At 44.3% G+C, this 27,892-nt stretch overlaps 1 protein-coding gene across 1 annotated transcript in view; it reads left to right on the forward strand.

Annotated features, from left to right (window-relative positions):
- LOC120054318 (PH domain leucine-rich repeat protein phosphatase 1-like) overlaps positions 1-27,892 on the forward strand; it is a 68,500-nt gene that overhangs the window by 14,037 nt on the left and 26,571 nt on the right. The window contains exons 2-8 of the mRNA XM_039001732.1: positions 2,044-2,240; positions 10,895-11,020; positions 11,147-11,286; positions 15,639-15,785; positions 16,242-16,469; positions 25,929-26,131; positions 26,750-26,810. Coding sequence (XP_038857660.1) covers positions 2,044-2,240; positions 10,895-11,020; positions 11,147-11,286; positions 15,639-15,785; positions 16,242-16,469; positions 25,929-26,131; positions 26,750-26,810 — 1,102 coding nt within the window. The remainder of the gene's footprint in view (positions 1-2,043; positions 2,241-10,894; positions 11,021-11,146; positions 11,287-15,638; positions 15,786-16,241; positions 16,470-25,928; positions 26,132-26,749; positions 26,811-27,892) is intronic.

Consider the following 27,892-nt stretch of genomic DNA (forward strand, 5'->3'; position numbering starts at 1 on the left):
ATTGTTTGGAATAACGTAAGCCTCTCCTCTCTGGGGGGAATATTTTTTTTAACCCCTCTGGTCTCGCTCTTGCGCACTCTTTCTCTCACTCTGCTCTGTTTATACCTCAGTCCCCCCTTCATTACCCTGCCAACCAGCATATAAACACTTCTGGCCTGGCTGCTCTATCTGTATGGTCTATAACCATAATCTACAGTATGTTCAAGTGGACTGGATTCCCTGTGTAGATAACTCACACATTCCACAGGGCTGTTGTAGAGTGGACAGATCTGACTGTGCTGTAGATAGAGCTATCTTCTCATCTTTAGTCTGTCCTCTGGGGGTGTCCATCTTCACCCTTTTTTCTTAAAGAGACAGAGGGCTGCAGGATACCACTATGCAGCCTCTGGCCAGGGCTGGGCCACATTTTGGCTGTTTGTGTGTGTTTTGGTGTTACTGGTATGTAATGAGCATTGATGAATAGCACAGCAGTTTGGAGGACTTTGTCTAGAATATGTCTTTCTCTCCTTTCCCCCTCCATCCCTCCCTCCCTTTATCCCCCAAGCAAAGCACTGGAACACCTGAGAGCGCGTGTGAGGCGGAGAGGGTATCAGAGGACGAAAAACCGTCAATCTCAGGAAAATATGATCATGCATAAACACACACACACAAAGGGCTATATAAGAAGAAACTGAGAAGCAGACAGATCTAGTTCAGTCAGCTGCTTTCATTCTTGTTTTCTTTCTCTCTCTCCCTCTCTCTATCCCTTGCTCTCCCTCTTCCCCTTAGCCTCTCTCTAAAACTGGCTCGTGTGTGTGTGTGTGTGTGTGTGTGTGTGTGTGTGTGTGTGTGTGTGTGTGTGTGTGTGTGTGTGTGTGTGTGTGTGTGTGTGTGTGTGTGTGTGTGTGTGTGTGTGTGTGTGTGTGTGTGGTCCCATTAACGCAGAATTCAGAGCCCCCCCCACCAAAAAAAAGACAACGCAGAAATATCTTGCTGCGTTTTGTAAACGCAGATCCAAAATGCTTCTTATTGTAATTTCTGCTCAACACCAGAATAATTTTGTGCTTCTGTTGCACTTCTCCACTCGGATGAGAATTCACGAACAGGGCATTCTATTGGCAGACAGCACTCTGACTGATGTGTAACTAATTTCTCTGGTACTTTTCTTGGTGGAGCCTACTTCTCTATGGTAAAATGCAAAATTAACTTCAAGCGTAACAGGAAATGTAGCTGTCTACGTTCTTTCTATGATAAACATTTAGAAATAATGTTTATCATGACCTTTTTCATTGTAAGCTCATTTACTTGTGTGGCTTCGATCCAAATAGCGTTGCACTTCTATGGTCATCTGATGAAAATGAAGCTATTTTCTGCCAAATGTGTTGCAATAATGTATTCTCTGTGAAGGAAAACTATGGTTGCATGCCCCTGATCTCTATTGAATATTAAACGCAGGTGAAATGGTTTAAAACAGTTTTTTTTGGTCTGCATTATGAAAATGCTGATTGCGGAACTCAACATGACCCCTGGTATGTGTGGGTGGGTGACAGCCTACATGAGAGCACACCCATTCTTAAAGCGCAAAAAATTGTGTTTTTCTAAACACACACCTTAGTGCTGCTAAAAATGCACACCACCAAGCACTGACCCAGTCAGTACTACAGGAGCTCCGTCTGCTGCAGTTCTGGCTCAGACAAGGCTTATTTGCTACCTGTGCATGTGGTGGCCAAGGTTAAGACTTCCCTGGGACAGGAACTTTTTCATTTACTGAGGAAAGTAAGGGCTAGAGTTCTGAATTACACCTACCCTTACACCTGCTCTCCATTCCTTAACACTGACCGGCCAGTCACCCCTCAGCCACTAGACCGATAAATTATACGGCACGTGACCTGTGACTAACCTCACCTAAACACAGCGAGGCACACACACACAGAGAGAGACCCTCTCTCTCCCCCATCTCTGTTTATCTTACTTGGAAGATTCTTCTTAAACATCTTTTGTCTCAGCAGGAGCATCTGAGATTTTATGTTATTGTTTGTTTTCTCCAACCCCCCCTCCCTCCAGGTAAGCCGCAGTGTGTGGGTGGAGCAGACCGGGTGCAGCTGACGGGTGTGTTTAATGTGAGGAAGGGTAAGCTGGCCCTGCCTGTCAACCGGTGGTCACGACGACACGTCACCCTGAGTGGCACCTGTCTCATCGTCTCTTCCGTCAAATATGCTCACACCGGCAAGATGCACATCCTGCCCCTCATCGGTGGAAAGGTACTGAACACACACACTCCAGGGTTTCCGTTAGGAAAATGTGATGCCGGACAACATGACCAGGAAGATTTTAATATCCCATATGCATTGGTTTACTCTCTGAGCGATGTACTGGACCCATATGCATTGGGTTACTCTCAGAGATGTACTGGACCCATATGCATTGGGTGCATAACCCATTAGAGCATCCACCCACCGTGCTCAGAATGACAGTAATCCCATTTAGATTGTAGTAATGCATTTTAACAGAACATGAATGACAGAAATCCCATTTAGATTGTGGTAATGCATCTTAACAGAACATGAATGACAGAAATCCCATTTAGATTGTGGTAATGCATCTTAACAGAACATGAATGACAGAAATCCTATTTAGATTGTGGTAATGCATCTTAACAGAACGTGAATGACAGAAATCCCATTTAGATTGTGGTAATGCATCTTAACAGAACATGAATGACAGAAATCCCATTTAGATTGTGGTAATGCATCTTAACAGAACGTGAATGACAGAAATCCCATTTAGATTGTGGTAATGCATCTTAATAGATAGATAGATAATGTGTCTTGAATATAATTATATAGGCAAGTCTCTCTCCAGAATGCACTCAGCTGTCTCCTGCCAATTCTTGCACATTCATTGTGTGATTTTGTTTTGCTCTTTGATTGTTTATTTTGATCAATTCTCCATTTACATACAGTGCCTTTCAAAAGTATTTGGACCCCTTGAATTTCTCCACATTTGTTACATTACAGCCTTATTCTAAAATGGATTAAATAAATACAAATCTTCAGAAATCTACACACAATACCCCGTAATGACAAAGCGAAAGCAGTTAAAAAAAAAAACAGGGTTACTCTCTGAGCGATGTACTGGGTTACTCTCTGAGCGATATGTATTAGGTAAAAAACATTACTTATTTACATAAGTATTCAGACCCTTTGCTATGAGACTCGAAGTTGAGCGCCGGTGCATCCTGTTTCCATGGATCATCCTTGATGTTTCTGGAAATTGTGGTAAATTCAATTGATTGGACATGATTTGGAAAGGCACACACCTGTCTATACAAGGTTCCACAGTTGACAGTGCATGTCAGAGCAAAAACCAAGCCATGAGGAGGAGCTTACCAGACGAGCAAAATTATTTTTATGCTCTCTTCGAGGCAAGCAACACGGAAGCATGTATGAGTGCTCCAGCTGTTCTGGACGACTGTGTGATAATGCTCTCGGTAGCCGACATGAGCAAGACCTTTAAACAGGTCAACATTCACAAAGCCGCGGGGCCAGACGGATTACCAGGATGTGGACCAACTGGCAAGTGTCTTCACTGACATTTTCAACCTCTCCCTGACTGAGTCTGTAATACCTACATGTTTCAAGCAGACCACCATAGTCCCTGTGCCCAAGGAAGCGAAGGGAAATTGCCTAAATGATTACCGCCCCGTAGCACTCACGTCGGTAGCCATGAACTGCTTTGAAAGGCTGGTCATGGCTCCCATCAACAGCATCATCCCAGAAACCCTAGACCCACTCCAGTTTGCATAGCGCCCTAACAGATCCACAGATCATGCAACCTCTATTGCACTCCACACTGCCCTTTCCCACCTGGACAAAAAGGAACACCTATGTGAGAATGCTGTTCATTGACTACAGCTCAGCTTTCAACACCATAGTGCCCTCAAAGCTGATCACAAAGCTAAGGACCCTGGGACTAAACACCTCCCTCTGCAACTGGATCCTGGACTTCCTGACGGGCCACCCTCAGGTTGTAAGGGTAGGCAACAACATGTCTGCCATGCTGATCCTCAACACGGGCCCCCTCAGGGGTGCATGCTTAGTCCCCTTCTGTACTCCCTGTTCACCTATGACTGCGTGGCCAAACACGACTCAAATCAAATGTTATTTGTCACATGCGCCAAATACAACAGGTGTAGACCTTACAGTGAAATGCTTACTTACAAGCCCTTAACCAACAATGCAGTTTTAAGAAAATACCTAAAAATAAATAAATATGAGAGATATAAGTAAAATATATCAATAGCGGGGCTATTTACAGGGGGTACCGGTACAGAGTCAATGTGCGGGGGCACCGGTGTCGAGGTAATTGAGTTAATATGTACATGTAGGTAGAGTTTTTAAAGTGACTATGCATAGATAATTAAAGAGGGTAGCAGCAGTGTAGAGGGCGGGGGGGGGGGGGGGGGGCAATGCAAATAGTCTGGGTAGCCATTTGATTAGATGGTAGAAGCTGTTTAGAAGCCTCTTGGACATAGAGTTGGCGCTCCGGTACCGCTTGCCATGCGGTAGCAGAGAGAACAGTCTATGACTAGGGTGGCTGGAGTCTTTGATCATTTTTATAGGCGCAAGCTTGGTCCTCCTTTTCCTGTAGTCCGCAATCATCTCCTTGATTGTCTTGATTATGTTGAGGGAGAGGCTGTTGTCCTTGCACCACACGATCAGGTCTCTGTCTCATCGTTGTCGGTGATCAGGCCTACCACTGTTGTGTCATCGGCAAACTTAATGATGGTGTTGGAGTCGTACCTGGCCGTGCATTTATGAGTGAACAGGGAGTACAGGAGGGGACTGAGCACGCACCACTGAGGGGCCCCCGTGTTGAGGATCAGTGTGGCGGATGTGTTGTTACCTACCCTTACCACATTGTGGTGGCCCGTCAGGAAGTCCAGGATCCAGTTGTAGAGGGAGGAGTTTAGTCCCAGGGTCCTTAGCTTAGTGATGAGCTTTGAGGGCACTATGGTGTTGAACGCTGAGCTGTAGTCAATAAATAGCATCATTAAGTTTGCTGACGACACAATAGTGTTAAACCTGATTACCGACAACGATGAGATAGCCTATAGGGAAGAGGTCAGAGACCTGGCAGTGTGGTGCCAGGACAACAACCTCTCTCTCTCTTAATGTGAGCAATATAAAGGAGCTGATCGTAGACGACAGGAAAAGGCGGGCCGAACAGGGTCTATAGTGGAGCGGGTCGAGAGTTTCAAGTTCCTTAGTGTACATATTAACAAGAACTATCATGGTCCAAACACACCAAGACAGCCGTAAAGAAGGCACGACAACACCTCAGGAGACTGAAAAGATTTAGCATGGGTCCCCAGATCCGCAAAAAGTTCTACAGCTGCATCATCTAGAGCATCCTGACCGTTTGCATCACCGCCTGGTATGGCAACTGCTCGCAATCTGACCGTAAGGCGCTAAAGAGGATAGTGCGTACGGCCCAGAACATCACTGGGGCAAAGCTTCCTGCCATCCAGGACATATATACTACTAGGCTGTGTCAGAGGAAAGCCCAAAAAATTGTCAAAGACTCCAGTCACCCAAGTCATAGAATAGACTGTTCTCTCTGCTACCACATGGCAAGCGGTACCGGTGTGCCAAGTCTAGGACCAAAAGGCTCCTTAACAACTTCTACCCCAAAGCCATAAGACTGCTGAACAATTAATCAAATGCCCACCCAGACAATTTACATTGACACCCCACCCCCCTTTGTTTTTACACTGCTGCTACTTGCTGTTTATTATTTATGCATAGTCACTTTACCCCTACCTACATGTACAAATTACCTCGACTGACCTGCAGGCTGTGCACCATTAGACACACAAACACAGACAGATGTTTTACATTTATTTTCCTTGTTGAATAAAATCAAGTAGCTGCATATTGCTGTTGTGTGTAAAGTACAATTACATTGTACTTTGTACATTGCACATTGACTCGGTAGCGGAATATAGCCTCGTTATTGTAATTAAACTGTAAAATGTTTTTTTAATTTGGTAAATATTTTCTTTACTCTTTCTTGAACTGCATTGTTGGTTAAGGGCTTGTAAGTAAGCATTTCACGGTAAGGTCCACACCAGTTGTATTCGGCGGCATGTGACAAATAAAGTTTGATTTGAAGGAATTGTCCGTAGAGCTCCAAGACAGGATTGTGTCGAGGCACAGATCTGGGGAAGTGTACAAAAAAATTTATGAAGCATTGAAGGTCCCCAAGAACACCGTGACCTCCATTCTTAAATAGAAGAAGTTTGGAACCATCAAGACTCTTCCTAGAGTTGGCCGCTCGGCCAAACCGAGCAATCAGGGGACAAGGGCCTTGGTCAGGGAGGTGACCAAGAACCTGCTGGTCACTCTGACAGAGTTCCTCTGTGGACCTTCCAGAAGGACAACCATCTCTGCACCACACCACCAATCAGGCCTTTATGGTAGATTGGCCAGACGGAAGCCACTCCTCAGTACAAGGCACATGACAGCCCGCTTGGAGTTTGCCAAAAGGCACCTAAAGACTCTCAGACCGTGAGAAACAAGGTTTTCTGGTCTGATGAAGCCAAGATTGAACTCTTTGGCCTCATAGCCAAGCGTCACGTCTGGAGGAAACCTGGCACCATCCCTACGGTGAAGCATGGTGGTGGCAGCATCATGCTGTTGGGATGTTTGTCGTTGCCAGGGACTGGGAGACTAATCAGGATCTAGGCAAATATGAACAGAGCAAGGTACAGAGATCCTTGCTGAAAACCTGCTCCAGAGCGCTCAGACCAGTGCGAAGGTTCACCTTCCAACAGGACAACGACCCTAAGCACACAGCCAAGACAACGCAGGAGTGGCTTTGGGACAAGTCTCTGAATGTCCTTGAGTGGCCCAGCCAGAGCGCTGACTTTAACCCGATCAAACATTTCTGGAGAGACCTGAAAATAGCTGTTCAGCGACGCTCCCCATCCAACCTGACAGAGCTTGAGAGGATCTGTAGAGAAGAATGGGAGAAACTCCCCAAATACAGGTGTGCCAAGCTTGTAGTGTCATACCCAAGAAGACTCAAGGCTGTAATCGCTGCCAAAGGTGCTTCAACAAAGTACTAAGTAAAGGGTCTGAATACTTATGTAAATGTCATTTTATTTTTTATAAATTAGCCCAAAAAATACCATGTTTTTACTTTGTCATTATGGGGTATTGTGTGTAGATTGATGAGGGGGGAAAAACAATTGAATCCATTTTATTGAATCCAATAAAGCTGGAACGTAACAAGGGTCTGAATTCTTTATATTCCCCATTTGCAGGCTACTAAGCTACTTTTGCCTCTTGCAATGCAGTACTTCAACCACTAGAAACTGTACGTACACTTGGTCTAAAGTTTGCGGGAGGATAAGCACATTCTCACGTCAAGTTTTTAGTTTTTTATGAATGCCAACTTTTGCGTGAACTGGCACACATGTTTTGGGGCATATTTTGTGTGTATTCAACGTTTATAAATGAGATCCCTGGCATGCTGCGTGAAAATGTAGGAAGCTGTGGATATCTGATTTCTGATTGTCTTAACTCATCACATCCACCACTAATAAGCTTAACTTTAAGTCATCAGTCAGTTCTTTTTTTTTTTTTTTACATCCATTACAATGATAATAGTTCCTCACAGTATTTGAAACATCTTTCCAACAATCTCCCCCTCGATAATCGCCAAGCATCAGTGTGAAAGACCAAGACCATATCATGATCTGATGATCACACACATTATATATATATATACAAAGGTATGTGGACACCCCTTCAAATTAGTGGATTCGGCTATTTCAGCCACACCCGTTGCTGACCGGTGTATCAAATTGAGGACAAACCCATGCAATCTCCATAGGCCATTCTACTGCCAATGTTTGTCTAACTGAAGAGCTCAGTGACTTTCAGCGTGGCACTGTCATAGGATGCCACCTTTCCAACAACTCAGTTCGTCAAATTTCTTCCCTGCTAGAGCTGCCCCGGTCAACTGTAAGTGCTGTTATTGTGAAGTGGGAACGTCTAGGAACAGCAACGGCTCAGCCGCAAAGTGGTAGGCCACACAAGTTCACAAAATGTAACCGCTGAGTGATAAAGTGCATAACTCGTAAAAATCGTCTGTCCTCAGTTGCAACACTCACTACCGTATTCCAAACTGCCTCTGGAAGCAATGTCAGCACAAGAACTGTTCGTCGAGAGCTTCATGAAATGGTTTTCCATGGCCGAGCAGCCATTTTCAAGCCTAGGATCACCATGCACAATGCCAAGCGTGGGCTGGAGAGGTGTAAAGCTCGCCGCTATTGGACTCGGGAGCAGCGGAAATGTGTTCTTTGGAGTGTTTTTTTTATCACGCCTCATCTGGCAGTCCGAAGGACAAATCTGTGTTTGGCGGATGCCAGGAGATTGCTACCTGCCCGAATGCATAGTGCCATCTGTACATTTTGGAGGTGGAATAATGGTCTTGGGCTGTTATTCATGTTTCGGGCTAGGCCCCTTAGTTCCAATGGAGGGGAATCTTAATGCTACAGCATACAATGACATTCTAGACAATTCTCTGCATCCAACTTTTTGGGGAAGGCCCTTTCCTGTTTCAGAATGAGAATTCCTCCATGCACAAAACGGTGTCCATACAGAAATAGTTTGTTGAGATCGGTGTGGTAGAACCTCAACCCCATCGAACACCTTTGGGAGGAATTGGAACACCAACTGCGAGCCAGGCATATTCGCCCAACATCAGTGCCCGACCTCACTAATGCTTTTGTGGCTGAATGGAAGCAAGTCCCTGCAGCAATGTTCCAACATCTAGTGTGCAAATCCTTCCCAGAAGAGTGGAGGCTGTTCTAACAGCAAAGGGGACCAACTCCATATTAATGCCCATGATTTTGGAATGAGATGTTCGATGAGCAGGTGTCCACATACTTTTGGTAATGTAGTGTATATCCGGTGGAAACATAAAATACCTGAACACCTTTCCCTTGTGCAAAAACAGATGTCTGTCCTGAGCTCACTGGCACAGGAAACTCTGAGGGCCCGCAATACGCCAGTTGATACAATGTTGCAAGTTCGCTAGTCATCGCTCAGGTCAAGACCGATTTAAAAAGGGAGGCAGAGTAGAGAGATGAATGCTATTGAAAGAGTCTGCATTTTCATCAGGATATTTTCTACTATTTTTATTTGTTGAATTTATGTAGGCTATTTTTACTTAGTTGACAACAGAAGGAATAGGCCTATTGCTGCATTGGCTTAGGCAATCTGAGTTCGATGCGCTTATTTATTTAGTCGACAGTGGATCACGAGTGTCCGAATGACTGGGGCTCTCGCATTAGTTTATTTACTTTTAGATTTGTATCATTTTAATTCAGATTTTACAAGACAAAAACTTTATTATTGAAAGTCAATTGTTCCACAAATGTGCACAGTAAAATCATAACTGGCACGCAGATCGGTAGGAATGGTAGGATAAATAGTTTTTCCCCTATGACGTCGTTATAAAATAATTGCCTTTGTTTCTGTTGTCTGATTTTGGCTAGGCTACTTTGAAGCAAGGTAAGAAATGCCTCATAATATGAACTAAAACATTCAGGTTTCAAACAATTAAGTATGTTTTCAAAATGCATCGCTCACATTATAAGGTGGTGGGTGACCTGCTGATAGCCTGCCTGCACTCGAATGCTGAATGGGAGGCCTGCTTCAATGACCAAATAAAAATGGTAGCTCTCTGTAATCGTGGCCATCAAAACTGTTTTAATACTCAATTACATTTAGATTTGCCGTGCAATGACCGGGCTTATAAAAACCAGTATTTGACTCCAGCAGCAACCAGCTCTGTAGGCCTATGCTGTGCATCTAATAGTTGTTGGATAAGTAAGATGCATGACAACTAACGTAAATACACACGCCAATTTAACTCCACAAAATGATACAAATGAACCTATAGACTAGTAAGCATGATGGTCAAATGTATTTCCATTGACTGGTATTTCCTTCAATCAATACAAATCTGTATTTTGCATAGAGATTTTCTTTCTTCTCCCAGTCGATTTGGCCGGCAACTATTTTTATTGGATGTTCATTTCTTTGTTGGCCTAAAGCCGGCAATTACTGGCTAACAGAAATCCTGACACACACACACACACACACACACACACTAGAGATGGGGAAAGGTTGTTTGATTATCCAAATGGTTGTTAGTATTTGATTACTTGTGTGACTATTAATTTGAGAAAAAAATTATAAACTAGGTCTAAATTAACAATGAATATAGTCATGCGACATTTTTAATACAAGGATATTCCATGACATTGGAAATAATGTATTTAATAAAACAACATATGCACCCCATTAAAAAAGACTGGTAGCCTTCACGCGTGTAGCTTGTTTGTTTTTTTGTCGGCCAATCAGTGGCACTACAGTCAGAGGCTCCATGTGTAGCAAGATAAGTGAGAGATCACTAAAGTAGTGCAAAATGGAATTAAGTCAGCTGGAGGAGTAGGCTACAACAAGCAACTAACAGGTAGGCATTTATTTATTTAAAATCTGAATGTAGTTTTAATTTGACAAGGACTGGGAGCGTAGCTAAACTAGCTAGCTTTTATTCTCCAATTTGATCCAACAAAGACTGGAACTGTCAGATTGGATGATAAATATATGGCTAGCTACAAGTTTAGTCGCGAGTTGGCTATACATTGCCTCTCTCTCCCTCCCTGCACACTGCTCCCACACACACCGGCCCCTCCCCCTCCCCCGCCACACACTAATCGGCACATGACTCCCTCCCTGCTATTTTCCCCTGGCTGGCAGTTGTCACATTGTTTTTGGTCTCTAATCGCAGAGCTAATCTCTCTGTGTCTCTGTGTCTCTTTGTGTGTGTGGTTCAGGTGGAGGAGGTGAGGAGACATAGTCACTGTCTAGCCTTCAGTTCTTCTGGTCCCCAGAGTCAGACCTACTACATCAGCTATGACTCCTACACGGAACACCTCCGCTGGCACAGACAGGCTGCCAAGGTACGTGCGCGCTTGTGTGTGTGCTCAGTTGAGTTGCATGTCTTCAAGTTGTTAGCAATCTGGAAAATGAAAACCCTTTTGTCTCTTACTCCTTTTCTTTCTCTCTCCTATCTCTCCCTCCATCAGATAGTGTCTCAGAGGGTGAGTTCTGTGGACCTGTCATGTTGCAGTCTGGAGGAGCTGCCATCTCAGCTGTTCTACAGCCAGGACCTGACCCATCTCAACCTCAAACACAACTATCTGACGGGCCTCACACATCTCACCAGGTATGTACCCCTGCAGGCTGTGGGAAGAGATGGTAGAAGGGAGTGGAGGGAGTGGGGGAAGAGGAGAAGAAAAGGGAAGGAACTGAGAGATATGGGCTAGGGTGGCTCCGGAGAACGGCTCAATATATACCTCTGGAAGGAGGGAGGGGTTAAGAGAGGAGTGACATCCTCTCTCTCTCGCTCTCTCCATCTCTGGGTATCACCATATGGTCGAAAGGTTAGAGGATTAGATTCACCTACAGATCTGTGTTTGTGTTCCCATAGGATTGATTTGGTCTAAGAAAACAGATTGGGGTTGATTAGAAGCAGACGTCAGTGGAATTAGGAGGCGAAATCCGAGCTTGAGTTATTTATTATATATACACACACACACACAGTTTCCCTCTGGAGCTTTCATTAATCTATGGCCAGTGATTCCCAGACCTCTCACCTATGACCTGTTTTTGGAGTCAAGGTCTGCAAGCCAAGAGACATGATTAGTCCAAAACACAACGACTGCATTTTGATTGGCTCCTCTTCAGTGACCTTTAGCCAGGGTTGGGGCCCAGCAATGTCATTGACTGCGGTCAGGTTCTCGCTTCTTCTCCTTCTAGCTAACCCTTCTATGCTTACAGTAATACAATGCTTTCCACCATGGAGACCGTCTACATCCCAAATGGCTCCCTATTCTCTATAGTGTACACTATTCCCTATATATTTCCCTGTGGGCCCTGTTCAAAAGTAGTACACTATATAGGGAATAGGGTCCCATTTGAGATGCACCCTCTGTCCCAGGCCTGGTGTAGTGTTTCAGTGTGAGCTGCTCTGCTTTGGGAGATATCAGACAGTGGGGATGGATGGGGAGATGGGACAGGACCGGACTGCTGCAGAACAACAACAACAGCAAAAACTCCCATGAATAATCTTCCCATCTCACACTGCTCACACTGCTCAACTTTCAGCATCAAACAATGGTTAGGAAAACAGACCCTTGCCTTGCCGGAGAAGAGAAACACTATATCCATCCTCCTCTCCCCCTCTCTGCATACAGGAAGGACATCATCCATCCTCCTCTCCCTCTCTCTGCATACAGGACATCATCAATCCTCCTCTCCCCCTCTCTGCATACAGGAAGGACATCATCCATCCTCCTCTCCCTCTCTCTGCATACAGGACATCATCCATCCTCCTCTCCCTCTCTCTGCATACAGGAAGGACATCATCCATCCTCCTCTCCCTCTCTCTGCATACAGGAAGGACATCATCCATCCTCCTCTCCCTCTCTCTGCATACAGGACATCATCAATCCTCCTCTCCCTCTCTCTGCATACAGGAAGGACATCATCCATCCTCCTCTCCCTCTCTCTGCATACAGGACATCATCAATCCTCCTCTCCCTCTCTCTGCATACAGGAAGGACATCATCCATCCTCCTCTCCCTCTCTCTGCATACAGTACAGGACGCCACCCCCCCTCTCTCTGCATTCATTACTGGACGTCATCCATCCCTCTCTCTCTGCATTCAGTACAGGACGTCACCCACCCCCCTCTCTCTCTGTCTCTCTCTGTCTGTTAGTGTTCTCGCTGTGGTTCAGTGACTCTGGTTGTAGTGGTTGTACTTCCGATGGAATGGCTTTGTGCTCCCATTGTTCTTCCATAAACACAGCTTTACCAAGGGAAGAGGAGGGGAGGCAGACAGGGCTTCAGGAATGTGTTTTTCCCGCGACACTGCGTTGGGAACGCGGCTGGCTGTGGCTTTTCCTTGGAAAAGACGCGGATCCGGCACCACCTTTCACGCTGTCCCCACAGTGAACCGGGTTAGGCTAGTTAGGCCTGGGAAGACCAGGTGAGCCGAGTGCCTATCAGATTCGACAAAGATTCTCACACACGTGCCCACCAAATGTTCACATACACCGCAGTTTGTGGTAGCTACACCTTCGGAAAACATGTTTTTATGTGCGCAATCACAACAATATACGTGTGCTGCTCACATATAGGTAACTGACAAAATAAAGGAAACACCAGCATTAAGTGTCTCTCCAGTTTTTCAGATGTGGTATATTTTCAAAAGTCTTAGTTTCAAAACTGATAACACTTGTAATGCCCCCTGTCTTATGTTCAGAACCTTTGATTGTGTAGTCATTGGAGTTGAACACATCTTTCACCCCTGAGTCAATCATGCAAGTTTTCAGTGAAATAACATGAGAACATTTAGTCACCAATACATCAGACGAATTATGATAGACTCATCATTTAGTCATTGTAACTAACATTTAATCTAATAACAAAAAACACAAGATACATTTTTCAAACAGTTATTTTTGAAGGCTGAATAGGAAGAATAGTAGATGGTAAATATCACTTCCATACAGTATTTGGCTTACATGCGCAATTCGTTTTTGCAAACCATATTTTTTGTATCCAATGGCAAGTTGTGAGCATGTAGAAAACTATGTTAGTGTTACAGTTTCATTTTCATTATATACATGTGTAGAACAAAGAATGAAAAACAGGGGTATTGTGATGCAGTAGGCTACAGTAAAAACATATTGCTGTAGCATAGTGTACGTATGCCATGCTAATTCTGCTCCATGCAACATTGTTCAAGTTCACATTTTTTATGTGACTTTTCAACTGATACAGTATCACCTGTCTCTCTACTTGACACAATTCATCAGCTTACAGTGTATCAGTTAAATTCAGATAATGAGTGGAAAATGCATTCGGAAAGTATTCAGACCCCTTCCCTTTTTCCACATTTTGTTATGTTACAGCCTTATTCCAAAATTGATTACATACATTTTTTCCCTCATCAGTCTACACACAATACCCCATAATGACAAAGCGAAAACAGGTTTTTAGAAATATTTGCACATTTTATTACAAATAAACTGAAATGCCTTATTTACACAAGTATTCAGACCCTTTGCTGTGAAACTCGAAATTGAGCTCAGGTGCATCCTGTTTCCATTGATCATCCTTGAGATGTTTCTACAACTTGATTGGAGTCCACCTGTGGTAAATTCAATTGATTGGACATGATTTGGAAAGGCACACACTTGTCTATATAAGGTCCCACAGTTGACAGTGCATGTCAGAGCAAAAACCAAACCATGAGGTCGAAGGAATTGTCTGTAGAGCGCAGAGACAGGATTGTGTCGAGGCACAGATCTGGGGAAGGGTACCAAAACATTATGCAGCATTGAAGGTTCCCAAGAACACAGTGTCCTCCATTCTTAAATGGAAGAAGTTTGTAACCACCAGACCTGGCCTCCCGGCCAAACTGCGCAATCGGGGGAGAAGGGCCTTGGTCAGGGAGGTGACCAAGAACCAGATGGTCACTGTGACAGAGCTCCAGAGTTCCTCTGTGGAGACGGGAGAACCATCTCTGCAGCACTCCACCAATCAGGCCTTTCATGATAGAGTGGCCAGACGGAAGCCACTCATGACAGCCCACTTGGAGTTTGCGAATAATCTTTTGTGAAAGGCAGATTAATAGATTGAATATGTATGCAAATTGCAAGAGATTTGGTGCAGTGAACAAGTGACTTTGCTAATTTGTTTGTTGTACTCCATCAAATGAAAATATGCTTAGTTTTGAAACGAGCCATTTTGATGGTCTGTTTTGATTTTTGTGCTTAGAGTTGTGAAAATGTAGTATATAATTGTGAAAATTGCACCAAAGGGATAGCAAAAGACTAATAGGGCGTTGGGCCACTGCGAGACAGAACAGCTTCAGTACACCTTGGAATAGCATATGGCTTGCACTGTTTTCATGTTCATCACACCATTCAGTGACCTCTCGTGCCCTGTGGATGGGGGATTTTCATCCTATGGGGGCATAGCCATGGTAGCCAAAACTAATGGCCTGCCCAGCATTTTATATATGACCCTAAGCATGATGGGATGTTAATTGCTTAATTAACTCAGGAACCACACCTGTGTGGAAGCAATTGCTTTCAATATAAATTGTATGCTCACGTGTTTCCATTATTTTGGCAGTTACCAGTTAGGCACATGACTTCCTCCTTATTAGTTTCCCCTGGGTGGCAGTTGTCACATTGTTTTTGGTCTCTAATCACAGAGGTAATCACTCCCTGAATGCATCCCAAATGGCGCATTATGCCCTATATAATGCACTACTTCTGACCAAGGCCCATAGAGCTCTGGTCAAAAGTAGTGCACTATGTAGAGAATAGGGTGCCATTTGGAACGCAGTCCTCCCTTTCTACAGTGTTGTTGTTCTGAATGGGCTCACTATGTAACCAGTTCTTCTGACTCTTTTGTTTCTGTGATGTTATTGTTTGTTTTTCTCTGAAAATTCCTGTCCAATTGACCCCCTCGCTCTCTCCCTCATTCTCCCCCCCATCTAGGTTCTGCAGGTTGAGGAGCCTCAATCTCTCTAACAACGCTCTGTCTGACTTCCCTCTGGCCGTGTGCGACATCACCTCCCTGACAGAGCTCAACCTCCAAGGCAACCTTCTGACCTCTCTGCCCTCCGCGCTGGGGACCATGCACAAGTGAGTGGGGTCACAGGGTTAAAGGTCAGGGGGCAGTAGACAGAAAGAGGGAGAGAGCCTGTGACTGAGACAGTAACTGAACCACCGTTGGTCAGTTATTTGTTTTATAACCCCCACCCAAAAAACATTTAGTTAATCGCTCAGCATTAGTGTTGGGTTTTGTGCTGTTGCCCAGTCCGTCCACTACAAAATAACCAGGCTGCGAATGTTTGGTGGGAAAATCTGTTTTCAGACATCAGGCTGCAGTAATAGGATCTGAAAGATTTTGCCTTTTTTTAAAGTTGAAATTCTTAATCTCTCTATTTCATAAGTTCCTCGTGGAAAGAATCACGAGTTTTACATGTCACACAAAATTAGGCACGATAGCAGAAAGCTCATGTGAAGGTTACAGCCACACACATAATCCCCTCTCCCACTGAGCTCCATACTACCCCCCTCTCGCCATCTCCTCCCCAGCCTGCAGACCCTGCTTCTGGACGGTAACTCTCTGAACTCCCTGCCTGCTGAGCTGGGCTCTCTGGAGGCCCTGACCTACCTGGGCCTGTCCTTCAACCTGTTCAGCTGCGTACCTCCATCCCTGGAGCGGCTCAGGGGGGTCGAGAGGCTCTGTCTGGCTGGGAATCAGCTCTCCTCCCTGGATATGGCCGGCCTGCAGTGGCTCCCCCACCGACACATAGATCTCAGGTATATTACTTTGTAAATAAGTGTTTTAATTAGTTATTTCAAGTGTTTTGCTCTGGGATCAAATGCACGTCTTGTTTTATCTATGTTTTGTTTTTTTACCCCAAATAACATTTCAATTAATTAAATTCAATACTAGTACTGCTCGGCTAGTGGGAATCAACCTTGCCTAGCTCCCTTCATAGATATGTAATAAGCAGTGGCGATTTTTAGCGTGTAAATCTTGGTGGGGCAAACTTTTTTTCAGATGCATGCCAGCAAAGCCACTACACTAAACAATACATTCATTGCTCTATAACGTTGACCCCAAACTGTATTGGTGACAAATGGTTCCCCCTACATAAAGCTGTCCCAACAGCAGAGCTTTCTTTTCAGCACCATGGAATGAATCCTTACCACCGCTACACCTGGCTGTCAGTGGAGCCTTGTCTGGCAGCGAAACAGTTAATTTACTGACTTGCTAAACAAATGTGGATTCGACTGACAATTGAGATACAAACTACACTGCTCAAAAAAATAAAGGGAACACTTAAACAACACAATGTAACTCCAAGTCAATCACACTTCTGTGAAATCAAACTGTCCACTTAGGAAGCAACACTGATTGACAATAAATTTCACATGCTGTTGTGCAAATGGAATAGACAAAAGGTGGAAATTATAGGCAATTAGCAAGACACCCCCAATAAAGGAGTTGATTCTGCAGGTGGTGACCACAGACCACTTCTCAGTTCCTATGCTTCCTGGCTGATGTTTTGGTCACTTTTGAATGCTGGCGGTGCTCTCACTCTAGTGGTAGCATGAGACGGAGTCTACAACCCACACAAGTGGCTCAGGTAGTGCAGCTCATCCAGGATGGCACATCAATGCGAGCTGTGGCAAGAAGGTTTGCTGTGTCTGTCAGCGTAGTGTCCAGAGCATGGAGGCGCTACCAGGAGACAGGCCAGTACATCAGGAGACGTGGAGGAGGCCGTAGGAGGGCAACAACCCAGCAGCAGGACCGCTACCTCCGCCTTTGAGCAGGAGGAGCAATGCCAGAGCCCTGCAAAATGACCTCCAGCAGGCCACAAATGTGCATGTGTCAGCATATGGTCTCACAAGGGCTCTGAGGATCTCATCTCGGTACCTAATGGCAGTCAGGCTACCTCTGGCGAGCACATGGAGGGCTGTGCGGCCCCACAAAGAAATGCCACCCCACACCATGACTGACCCACCGCCAAACCGGTTATGCTGGAGGATGTTGCAGGCAGCAGAACGTTCTCCACGGCGTCTCCAGACTCTGTCACGTCTGTCACATGTGCTCATGTGCTCAGTGTGAACCTGCTTTCATCTGTGAAGAGCACAGGACGCCAGTGGCGAATTTGCCAATCTTGGTGTTCTCTGGCAAATGCCAAACGTCCTGCACGGTGTTGGGCTGTAAGCACAACCCCCACCTGTGGACGTTGGGCCCTCATACCACCCTCATGGAGTCTGTTTCTGACCATTTGAGCAGACACATGCACATTTGTGGCCTGCTGGAGGTAATTTTGCAGGGCTGCTGGAGGTCATCCTGCTCAAAGGCGGAGGTAGCGGTCCTGCTGCTGGGTTGTTGCCCTCCTACGGCCTCCTCCACGTCTCCTGATGTACTGGCCTGTCTCCTGGTAGCGCCTCCATGCTCTGGACACTACGCTGACAGACACAGCAAACCTTCTTGCCACAGCTCGCATTGATGTGCCATCCTGGATGAGCTGCACTACCTGAGCCACTTGTGTGGGTTGTAGACTCCGTCTCATGCTACCACTAGAGTGAAAGCACCGCCAGCATTCAAAAGTGACCAAAACATCAGCCAGGAAGCATAGGAACTGAGAAGTGGTCTGTGGTCACCACCTGCAGAACCACTCCTTTATTCGGGGTGTCTTGCTAATTGCCTATAATTTCCACCTGTTGTCTATTCCATTTGCACAACAGCATGTGAAATTTATTGTCAATCAGTGTTGCTTCCTAAGTGGACAGTTTGATTTCACAGAAGTGTGATTGACTTGGAGTTACATTGTGTTGTTTAAGTGTTCCCTTTATTTTTTTGAGCAGTGTATATGGCTTAGCCTCTTCAGTATCGTACCCTTTTTATTCCAATTTTCGTCTAAAATGACATACCCAAATCTAACTGCCTGTAGCTCAGGACCTGAAGTAAGGATAGGCATATTCTTGATACCATTTGAAAGGAAACACTTTGAAGTTTGTGGAAATGTGAAATTAATGTAAGAGAATATATTAGATCTGGTAAAAGATAATACAAACAAAAAACAGGCGTTAATTTTTTTTTTACATCTTTGAAATGCAAGAGAAAGGCCATTGTCACGAACCGCCTCGAAGTTCGTAACAAAAAGGGAGACAACGTGGAGATAAGGAATAACAAAATATATTTGTTAACTAAAGTAAACTAAATACAATTAACAATGGTGTGTATGTATTCAGTAAGCAGTAGTGTAAGTGAGTGGTTGCGTGCATAAATGTGATAATGAGGGGTGTTGAAAGGTGCCAACGCAAATAAACAAAACAGCCACAAAAAATGCCACAACAAAAATCTCAGTGTCTGCATGGAGAGAGTCTCCTCAATGAATGGGGAAGTGGTGCATTTATCTTGGGACACACCCGAGCCCAGGTGTGTCCCATGTCGCTGACGACCCTCCCAGCGCCGCCCGCCGACGTCCTAAAAAGGAAAACGAGAGCAAAGAGAGAGAATACGGCAGACAGAGTGGGAGGGTCGTCACACCCACCCCCCACATAAAACCGGGGACCAACAAGGACCCTGGAACACCATACCAGCCTCTGCGTCCCAAATTGACCCAGCCTCTGCTTCCCAAATTGACGAGGGGGTACGTGTTCACACTTTCACTTGCTCTAGCCAACCTCCTCCTCCCTGGATCTCAGCAACCTTTGCGCACAGGAAGCAACGTTTAAGAGAAAAGAAGAACACAAGACCAGGAGGGAACAGACAGGAAAGATAGAACATGACAATACCAAACAATGGTCAGTCACGTAAACATTCAGGAACAGGACAAAACCAAACAATAGTCAGTCACGTAAACATTCAGGAACAGGACAAAACCAAACAATGGTCAGTCACGTAGACATTCAGGAACAGGACAATACCAAACAATGGTCAGTCACGTAGACATTCAGGAACAGGACAATACCAAACAATGGTCAGTCACGTAGACATTCAGGAACAGGACAAAACCAAACAATAGTCAGTCACATAAACATTCAGGAACAGGACAAAACCAAACAATAGTCAGTCACGTAAACATTCAGGAACAGGACAAAACCAAACAATGGTCAGTCACGTAGACATTCAGGAACAGGACAATACCAAACAATGGTCAGTCACGTAGACATTCAGGAACAGGACAAAACCAAACAATGGTCAGTCACGTAGACATTCAGGAACAGGACAAAACCAAACAATGGTCAGTCACGTAAACATTCAGGAACAGGACAAAACCAAACAATGGTCAGTCACGTAGACATTCAGGAACAGGACAAAACCAAACAATGGTCAGTCACGTAAACATTCAGGAACAGGACAAAACCAAACAATGGTCAGTCACGTAGACATTCAGGAACAGGACAAAACCAAACAATGGTCAGTCACGTAGACATTCAGGAACAGGACAAAACCAAACAATGGTCAGTCACATAGACATTCAGGAACAGGACAATACCAAACAATGGTCAGTCACGTAGACATTCAGGAACAGGACAATACCAAACAATGGTCAGTCACGTAGACATTCAGGAACAGGACAAAACCAAACAATGGTCAGTCACGTAGACATTCAGGAACAGGACAAAACCAAACAATGGTCAGTCACGTAAACATTCAGGAACAGGACAAAACCAAACAATGGTCAGTCACGTAGACATTCAGGAACAGGACAAAACCAAACAATGGTCAGTCACGTAGACATTCAGGAACAGGACAATACCAAACAATGGTCAGTCACGTAGACATTCAGGAACAGGACAAAACCAAACAATGGTCAGTCACGTAGACATTCAGGAACAGGACAATACCAAACAATGGTCAGTCACGTAGACATTCAGGAACAGGACAATACCAAACAATGGTCAGTCACGTAAACATTCAGGAACAGGACAAAACCAAACAATAGTCAGTCACGTAAACATTCAGGAACAGGACAAAACCAAACAATGGTCAGTCACGTAGACATTCAGGAACAGGACAATACCAAACAATGGTCAGTCACGTAGACATTCAGGAACAGGACAATACCAAACAATGGTCAGTCACGTAAACATTCAGGAACAGGACAAAACCAAACAATGGTCAGTCACGTAGACATTCAGGAACAGGACAATACCAAACAATAGTCAGTCACGTAAACATTCAGGAACAGGACAATACCAAACAATGGTCAGTCACGTAGACATTCAGGAACAGGACAAAACCAAACAATGGTCAGTCACGTAGACATTCAGGAACAGGACAATACCAAACAATGGTCAGTCACGTAGACATTCAGGAACAGGACAATACCAAACAATGGTCAGTCACGTAAACATTCAGGAACAGGACAAAACCAAACAATGGTCAGTCACGTAGACATTCAGGAACAGGACAAAACCAAACAATAGTCAGTCACGTAGACATTCAGGAACAGGACAAAACCAAACAATGGTCAGTCACGTAGACATTCAGGAGCAGGGTGCACAAGAGAGCGCGTCAGCAACAAGCTCCAATGAAAACAACATCTCAGGGTCCTTCTCATTAGATTTAGGCAACATCAGCATAACAGAATTTTTTGGACATTTATCACTAATTTCAATCTTGTAGTATTCAGCGATCTTCAACAGCTGTTCTTTAGTACATCATTCTAACAGTTCCTCTGATGGAAAGCGAATTAACTCATCTACATTAGACCCCATAGTCAGAAGTAAATACAAAAAAATGATAATAATCTTGCTCTTCCCCTCTGCTGAGCACACCAGACCGGACCACAAGAGAAATGACAATCAGACTGGGCACCACAGAAGACAGATGAGAGATATATTGGGGCTTCCCCAAAACCTACAATAACTCAACCCTAGTCTTCGAGGGGATTTGCGGTAGGTAATTATGCACTGTAGCCCGCTGGCAAGGGGGGAAAAAACACCCAGCAAGCTGGCAGATTCCCAAGCCACGGATGTGCCCCCGAGACAGCTGCTCAGTCCACAGACACCACACAAAAATAACAAACAAAATAACCATGCCCAAAGTATTCCAAAGTGAAACACATCACTAAGCCTAATAGGGGAAAAAGAAAGGCTATAGCTCCGGGTAGCAAGTGTCACTACCCTACCCAAATCTCCCACTGAGGTACACAGCCGACTGTACTCACCTCCTCGGACCGATGTCCCAACAGCGAGTAGAGCAAGAGTCTCCAGCCTGGGCAGGGGCCTGGAAACTAACCAATGTACTCTCTCCAAGGAAGGACACAACCAACTATCCACCACAGTGGCAAGTTTACCAAACAAACAAAGGCGACCAGTACTGGGCTTAGGAAACATTACAAGCTGTAACAAAAGATGCAAACAAAGCACCTGCAGAGTTTAAGAGACAGCAGGGGTTCAATTTGTAGAACACAGTTCCTACATTTGAATATAGACATTTATTTTATCAAACAAAACTATGCTACATTTTTATCTCTGGGACCCTCAGGATGACAAATCAGAGCAAGATTACTGGATGTAAGTACATTATTTACCTTCAGAGGTGAATGTATCAAACCTGTTGCCGTGATAAGTGTTTTGTTGTTGTGCACTCCTCAAACAATAGCATGGTATTTGTTCACTGTAATAGCTACTGTAAATTGGACAGTGCAGTTAGATTAACAAGAATTTAAGCTTTCTGCACATTTAAGACATGTCTATGTCCTGGAAAGTTGGCTGCTGCTTACGTCATTCTAGTCACATTAGCGTACGTTAGCAACAACGGTCCCGGTTTAGGGATACCGATCCCGTAGAGGATAAGGGAATGATGAGCGGATAAGAGGCAATCCGAAATTTTGATTAAGACATTAATGAGTGAGCTAAGACTGATGAAGTCAATATACAGTGCCTTCGGAAAAGTATTCAGACACCTTGACTTTGTCCACATTTTTTTACATTACAGCCTTATTCTAAAATGGATTTAAAAATATATATATATGTAATCCGCAATCTACACACAATACCCCATAATGACAAAGCGAAAACAGATCTTTAGAATTTTATGCACATTTATAAAAATGTTAAAACAGATACCTTATTTACATAAGTATTTAGACCCTTTGCTATGAGACTCGAAATTGAGCTCAGGTGCATCCTGTTTCCATTGATCATCCTTGATGTTTCTACAACTTGATTGGAGTCCACCTGTGTTAAATTCAATTGATTGGACATGATTTGGAAAGGCACATGCCTGTCTAAATAAGGTCCCACAGTTGACAATGCATTTCAGAGCAAAAACTAAGCCGTAAGGTCGAAGGAATTGTCCGTAGAGCTCACAGACAGGATTGTGTCGAGGTACAGATCTGGGAAAGAGAACCAAAACATTTCTGCTGCATTGAAGGTCCCGAAGAACACAGTAGCCTAAATCATTCTTAAATGGAAGAAGTTTGTAACCACCAAGACTCTTCCTAGAGCTGGCCGCCTGGTTAAACTGCGCAATCGGGGAAGAAGGGTCTTGGTCAGGGAGGTGACCAAGAACCTGTTTCAGAGCATTCAGGACCTCAGACTAAGGCAAAGGTTCACCTTCCAACAGGACAACGACCATAAGCACACAGCCAAGACAACGCAGGAGTGGCTTCGGGATAAGTCTCTGAATGTCCTTGAGTGGCCCAGCCAGAGCCTGGACTTGAACCCAATCGAAGATCTCTGGAGAGACCTGAAAATACCTGTTCAGCGACGCTCCCCATCCAACTTGACAGAGCTTGAGAGGATCTGCATAGAAAAATGGGAGAGACTCCTCAAATACAGGTGTTCCAAGCTTGTAGCGTCATACCCAAGAAGACTCGATGCTGTAATTGCTGTCAAAGGTGCTTCAAAGTACTGAGTAAAGGGTCTGAATACTTATGTAAATGTGATATTTCAGATTTTTGTAAAAAAAAATATATACATTTGCAAAAGTTTCTAAACGTGTTTTTGCTTCGACATTATGGGGTGTGTGTAGATTGATGAGGGGGGGAAACTATTTAATCAATTTTAGAATAAAGCTGTAACGTAACAGTGTGGAACATGTCAAGGGGTCTGAATACTTTCCAAAGGCACTGTAACTATTTGTTCAGCACTTTTGAAATGTACAGCGACAGAATTCAGAACATGGTCCGTTCTTACAGTATTCTCCCTGTACACCAAATCAGAACCGTAGGATAAATGAAGGGGGCATATAAGCGGACAGTGAAAGCTCAATGTTTGATGATGACATTTCTCTAGAACAGGCTATAGGCTACATGTGCACCACCAAGTCAGAACAGTAGGCTAAGTTATGAGGGGGAAAGGGACCAAATTGTTAGTGAGGCACATGGGCTTCTAACTGCTTACAACACAACATACACTTAGTGTTACTTTCTTAGCTACAGTATACTTATCTCCCTGGCATATTACATCATTTATGCAGCAGCATACAATACATTTTTGGACTCACGGTTGTGCTGTGCTCACTTGAACAGGCAGGTGGCTCGGTGGTCGTTCTTGTGGGCAAATTTTGTCATCCAAGTCTGTCATTCCCTGGATTTATGGTGCTTTCAAACAACTGGAGCTCGTTTTTTTTTCTAGGTTCCCAGTTGTCTTGAACTCACTGAAGTGTGAGATTTCCCAGTTCCGAGTTTCCAGTTGTTTTGAACGCTGCAGAAATCATGCTGGATTGACAGCATGGCCAATGTATTCAAGCTTTTTTGACCCATGGTTTTGCGTGTGAAGGTTTATCCTTTTAAGATAGGAAAAGAGACCCTTAAACCCAGACTTGGACCACACACCCACTCCACTGAATAGGAGGGGAAGCAGAATAGTGATTGCTTTGCAACGCTTGCAGTTAGCCATTGATTCCTTCCAAACCTCTCATTGTTGAAATTGCTATTTCCAACTTGTTGTGTAATGAGCACCGATACATTTTATCTATAATTTTTCTTCATATGACAAAGATTGAAAAGGATTTGCGAGTAGATTGACATGGTTCATGAAGATGACTGCTTGTCTAGCTTGCTAGGTAAGATTTTGAAAGTATGATGATCAGTCCAATCAAAGCTACAGTAGATATAACGTGATTTGATGTCATTTTATTTGTGGCCAATGACCTTGAGCCTTCTTGGATGGGCACTTCTAATGTAAATCTATGGCAGCACCCAAGGGGACTTGAACTTTCAAGCTCTCCCTGTAGATTTTGCGGTGACGTAGTATCCCCATGAGTGACAGAACACCGAGCCAATCACAGTGCAACTAGAGAAGATTACCAACTCCTACGCTCTGTATTTTCCGCTGGCTGCCCCTCCACCACAGAAAGCACTGAGCTAGGCTGAAACACCTGCATTTTGGAGCTGCCTTACTCAAGAAAAACAAAAGAAGAGACCATGTTTGTATGCGGCTTTATTAACTCAGAACATATGTATTTACATTGTTTGCAAATTGATATGCGACACGTATTACTGCCAAAATAACATACAAAACAGGCACACAAAATATATGCTTGTTTTGTATGTTATTTTGGCAGTAATACGTGTCGCATATCAGTTTGCAAACAATGTAAATAAAAATATACTGAGTTAATAAAGCTCTGCCCTGAATGGCTGGTCGCCACTGGCAATAAGAACACTGTAGCTACAGTGAGTATACAAAACATTTGGAACACCTGCTCTTTCTATGACAGACTGACCAGGTGAATCCAGGTGAAATCTATGATCCCTTATTGATGTCACTTAAATCCACTTCAATCAGTGTAGATGAAAGGGAGGAGACGGGTTGAAGAATCATTTTTAAGCCTTGAGACAATTGAGACATGGATTGTGTATGTGTGCCATTCAGAGGGTGAATGGGAAAAACAAAATATTTAAGTGCCTTTGAACGGGTTATGGTAGTAGCTGCCAGGCACACCGGTTTGAGTGTGTCAAGAACAGCAACACTGCTGGATTTTTCACGTTCAACAGTTTCCCGTGTCTATCAAGAATGGTCCACCACCCAAAGGACATCCAGCCAACGTGACACTACTGTGTAAAGCATTGGAGTCAACATGGGCCAGCATCCTTGTGGAACATTTTCGACACCTTGTAGAGTCCATTCCCTGACGAATTGAGGCTGTTCTGAGGGCAGAAGGGAGTGCAACTCAATATCAACTCAGATATACATGTAAAAACTGGGGGCAAATGTCTGTTTTGAAACAACAATCCCATTAAATGATCTCTCCATTCTCTAACCCCCTTTCTCTCTCTCCCTCCCTCTGTGTTGTAGGTTGAACAGGCTCCAGAGGGTGGTGGTTGGGGAGGCTGGCCTGCTGAGCCACGTGGCCCAGTTAGATGTGCGGGATGCTGGGTTGGAGGAGCTTGACGTCAGGACCCTATCCAGGCTGGAGCTCCTACGCTGTGACAGAAACACACTCACACTCCTTAGAGTCAGCGGCCTAGCACTCAAGGGCCTGCACACAGCACAAAACGGTACACATACACTCACAAACATGGACACTTGTTATAGTAATTGTCCACATTGCAGAGAATGGAGAGACGCATATGCACATACAGGTTACTGACAAAATAAAGTCAACACCAATATAGTGTCTTGATAGGGTGTTGGACCACCACGACCCAGGATGGCTTCAATGGGCCTTGGCATATATTCTGCAAGTGTCTGGAACTCTATTGGAGGGATACGACACCATTCTTCCATGAGAAATTCCATAATTTGGTGTTTTGTTGATGGGAACCGCTGTCTCAGGCGCCGCTCCAGAATCTCCCATAAGTGTTCAATTAGGTTGAGATCTGGTGACTGACACGCACCCACACCCTTTAAACCCCCTATGCTCCTTTGAGACCCCTCTTAAAATCACTGAGATCTCTTCTAGCCATGGTAACCAAATAATGAGCTACTGGGCATTTTAATACATGACTCCAAGCATGATGGGATGTTAATTGCTTAATGAACTCAGGAACCACACCTGTGTGGATGTACCTGCTTTCAATGTACTTTGTATCCCTCGTTTACTCGTGTTTCCTCTTATTTTGGCACTTCCCTGTATATACTCTATACTCTATTGACGGGGTGTTGTTTTTCTCCAGAGCTGAGAGCGCTGGAGGTGTTTCCTGTTCCAGAGAGCCTCACTGTTGTGGACGTGTCCAGGTAAGATCCACACAGTTCACAATCGATGGATGGATACTTGAATGGGTAGAGAATATACAAGTGATTTTGATTGTTTTAACTGACCTATTGGTTGATGGACAGAGAGAAGAGATAGACTTCTAGTGACTGATTGCTGTCTGTTGTAGGAACCGTCTGGACTATGTGCCTGTCTGGGTGTGTTGTGTTTAGGGCTGGGAATAGCCAGGGACCTCACAATACGATATTATCACAATACTTAGGTGCTGATACGACATGTATTGTCATTCTCATCATTCTATATTTATTGCAATTCGATGTTCCAAACATATTGCTCACTATACACTGAGTGTAGAAAACATTAAGAACACCTGCTCTTTCCTTGACAGGCTGACCAGGTGAAAGCTATGATCCCTTATTGATGTCACTTGTTAAATCCACTGCAATCAGTGTCGATGAAGGGGTGTGTTTGTCAAGAACGCTCCTGGGTATTTCACGCTCAACAACTTCCTGTGTGTATCAAGAATGGTCCACCACCCAAAGGACATCCAGCCAACTTGACACAACTGTGGGCAGCATTGGAGTCAACATGGGCCAGCATCCCTGTGGAACGCTTTCAACACCTTGTAGAGTCCATGCCCAGACGAATTGATGCTGTTCTGAGGTCAAGAGGGTGTGCAACTAAATATTAGGAAGGTGTTCTTAATGTTTTGTACACTCAGTGTATGTCTTCTGCAGAGAGATAAGAGAGCACGATCAATCAGGGAAATAAAAGTGCTAAAAAAATGTTGGCTCACTATTTGAAAAGATGAAAGATAGCAGAGTTTTGGCGCAGGTACAGCCGACTAGCGCTAGCTAACACTATCCACAGTAGCAATCTTTAACTTTTCTTATTTCTTTACAGGTCGATACTTGTAACTAGATCTTCCTTTTACTATTTTTACCTTTTACTATTGTGTTGTAGGACCCATCTGGACTGTCTGCCTGACTGGCTATGTTGTGTTGTAGGACCCATCTGGACTGTCTGCCTGACTGGCTATGTTGTGTTGTAGGACCCATCTGGACTGTCTGCCTGACTGGCTATGTTGTGTTGTAGGACCCATCTG

This window comes from Salvelinus namaycush, chromosome 10, assembly GCF_016432855.1.
Source record: "Salvelinus namaycush isolate Seneca chromosome 10, SaNama_1.0, whole genome shotgun sequence".
Lineage (NCBI taxonomy): Eukaryota > Metazoa > Chordata > Actinopteri > Salmoniformes > Salmonidae > Salvelinus > Salvelinus namaycush.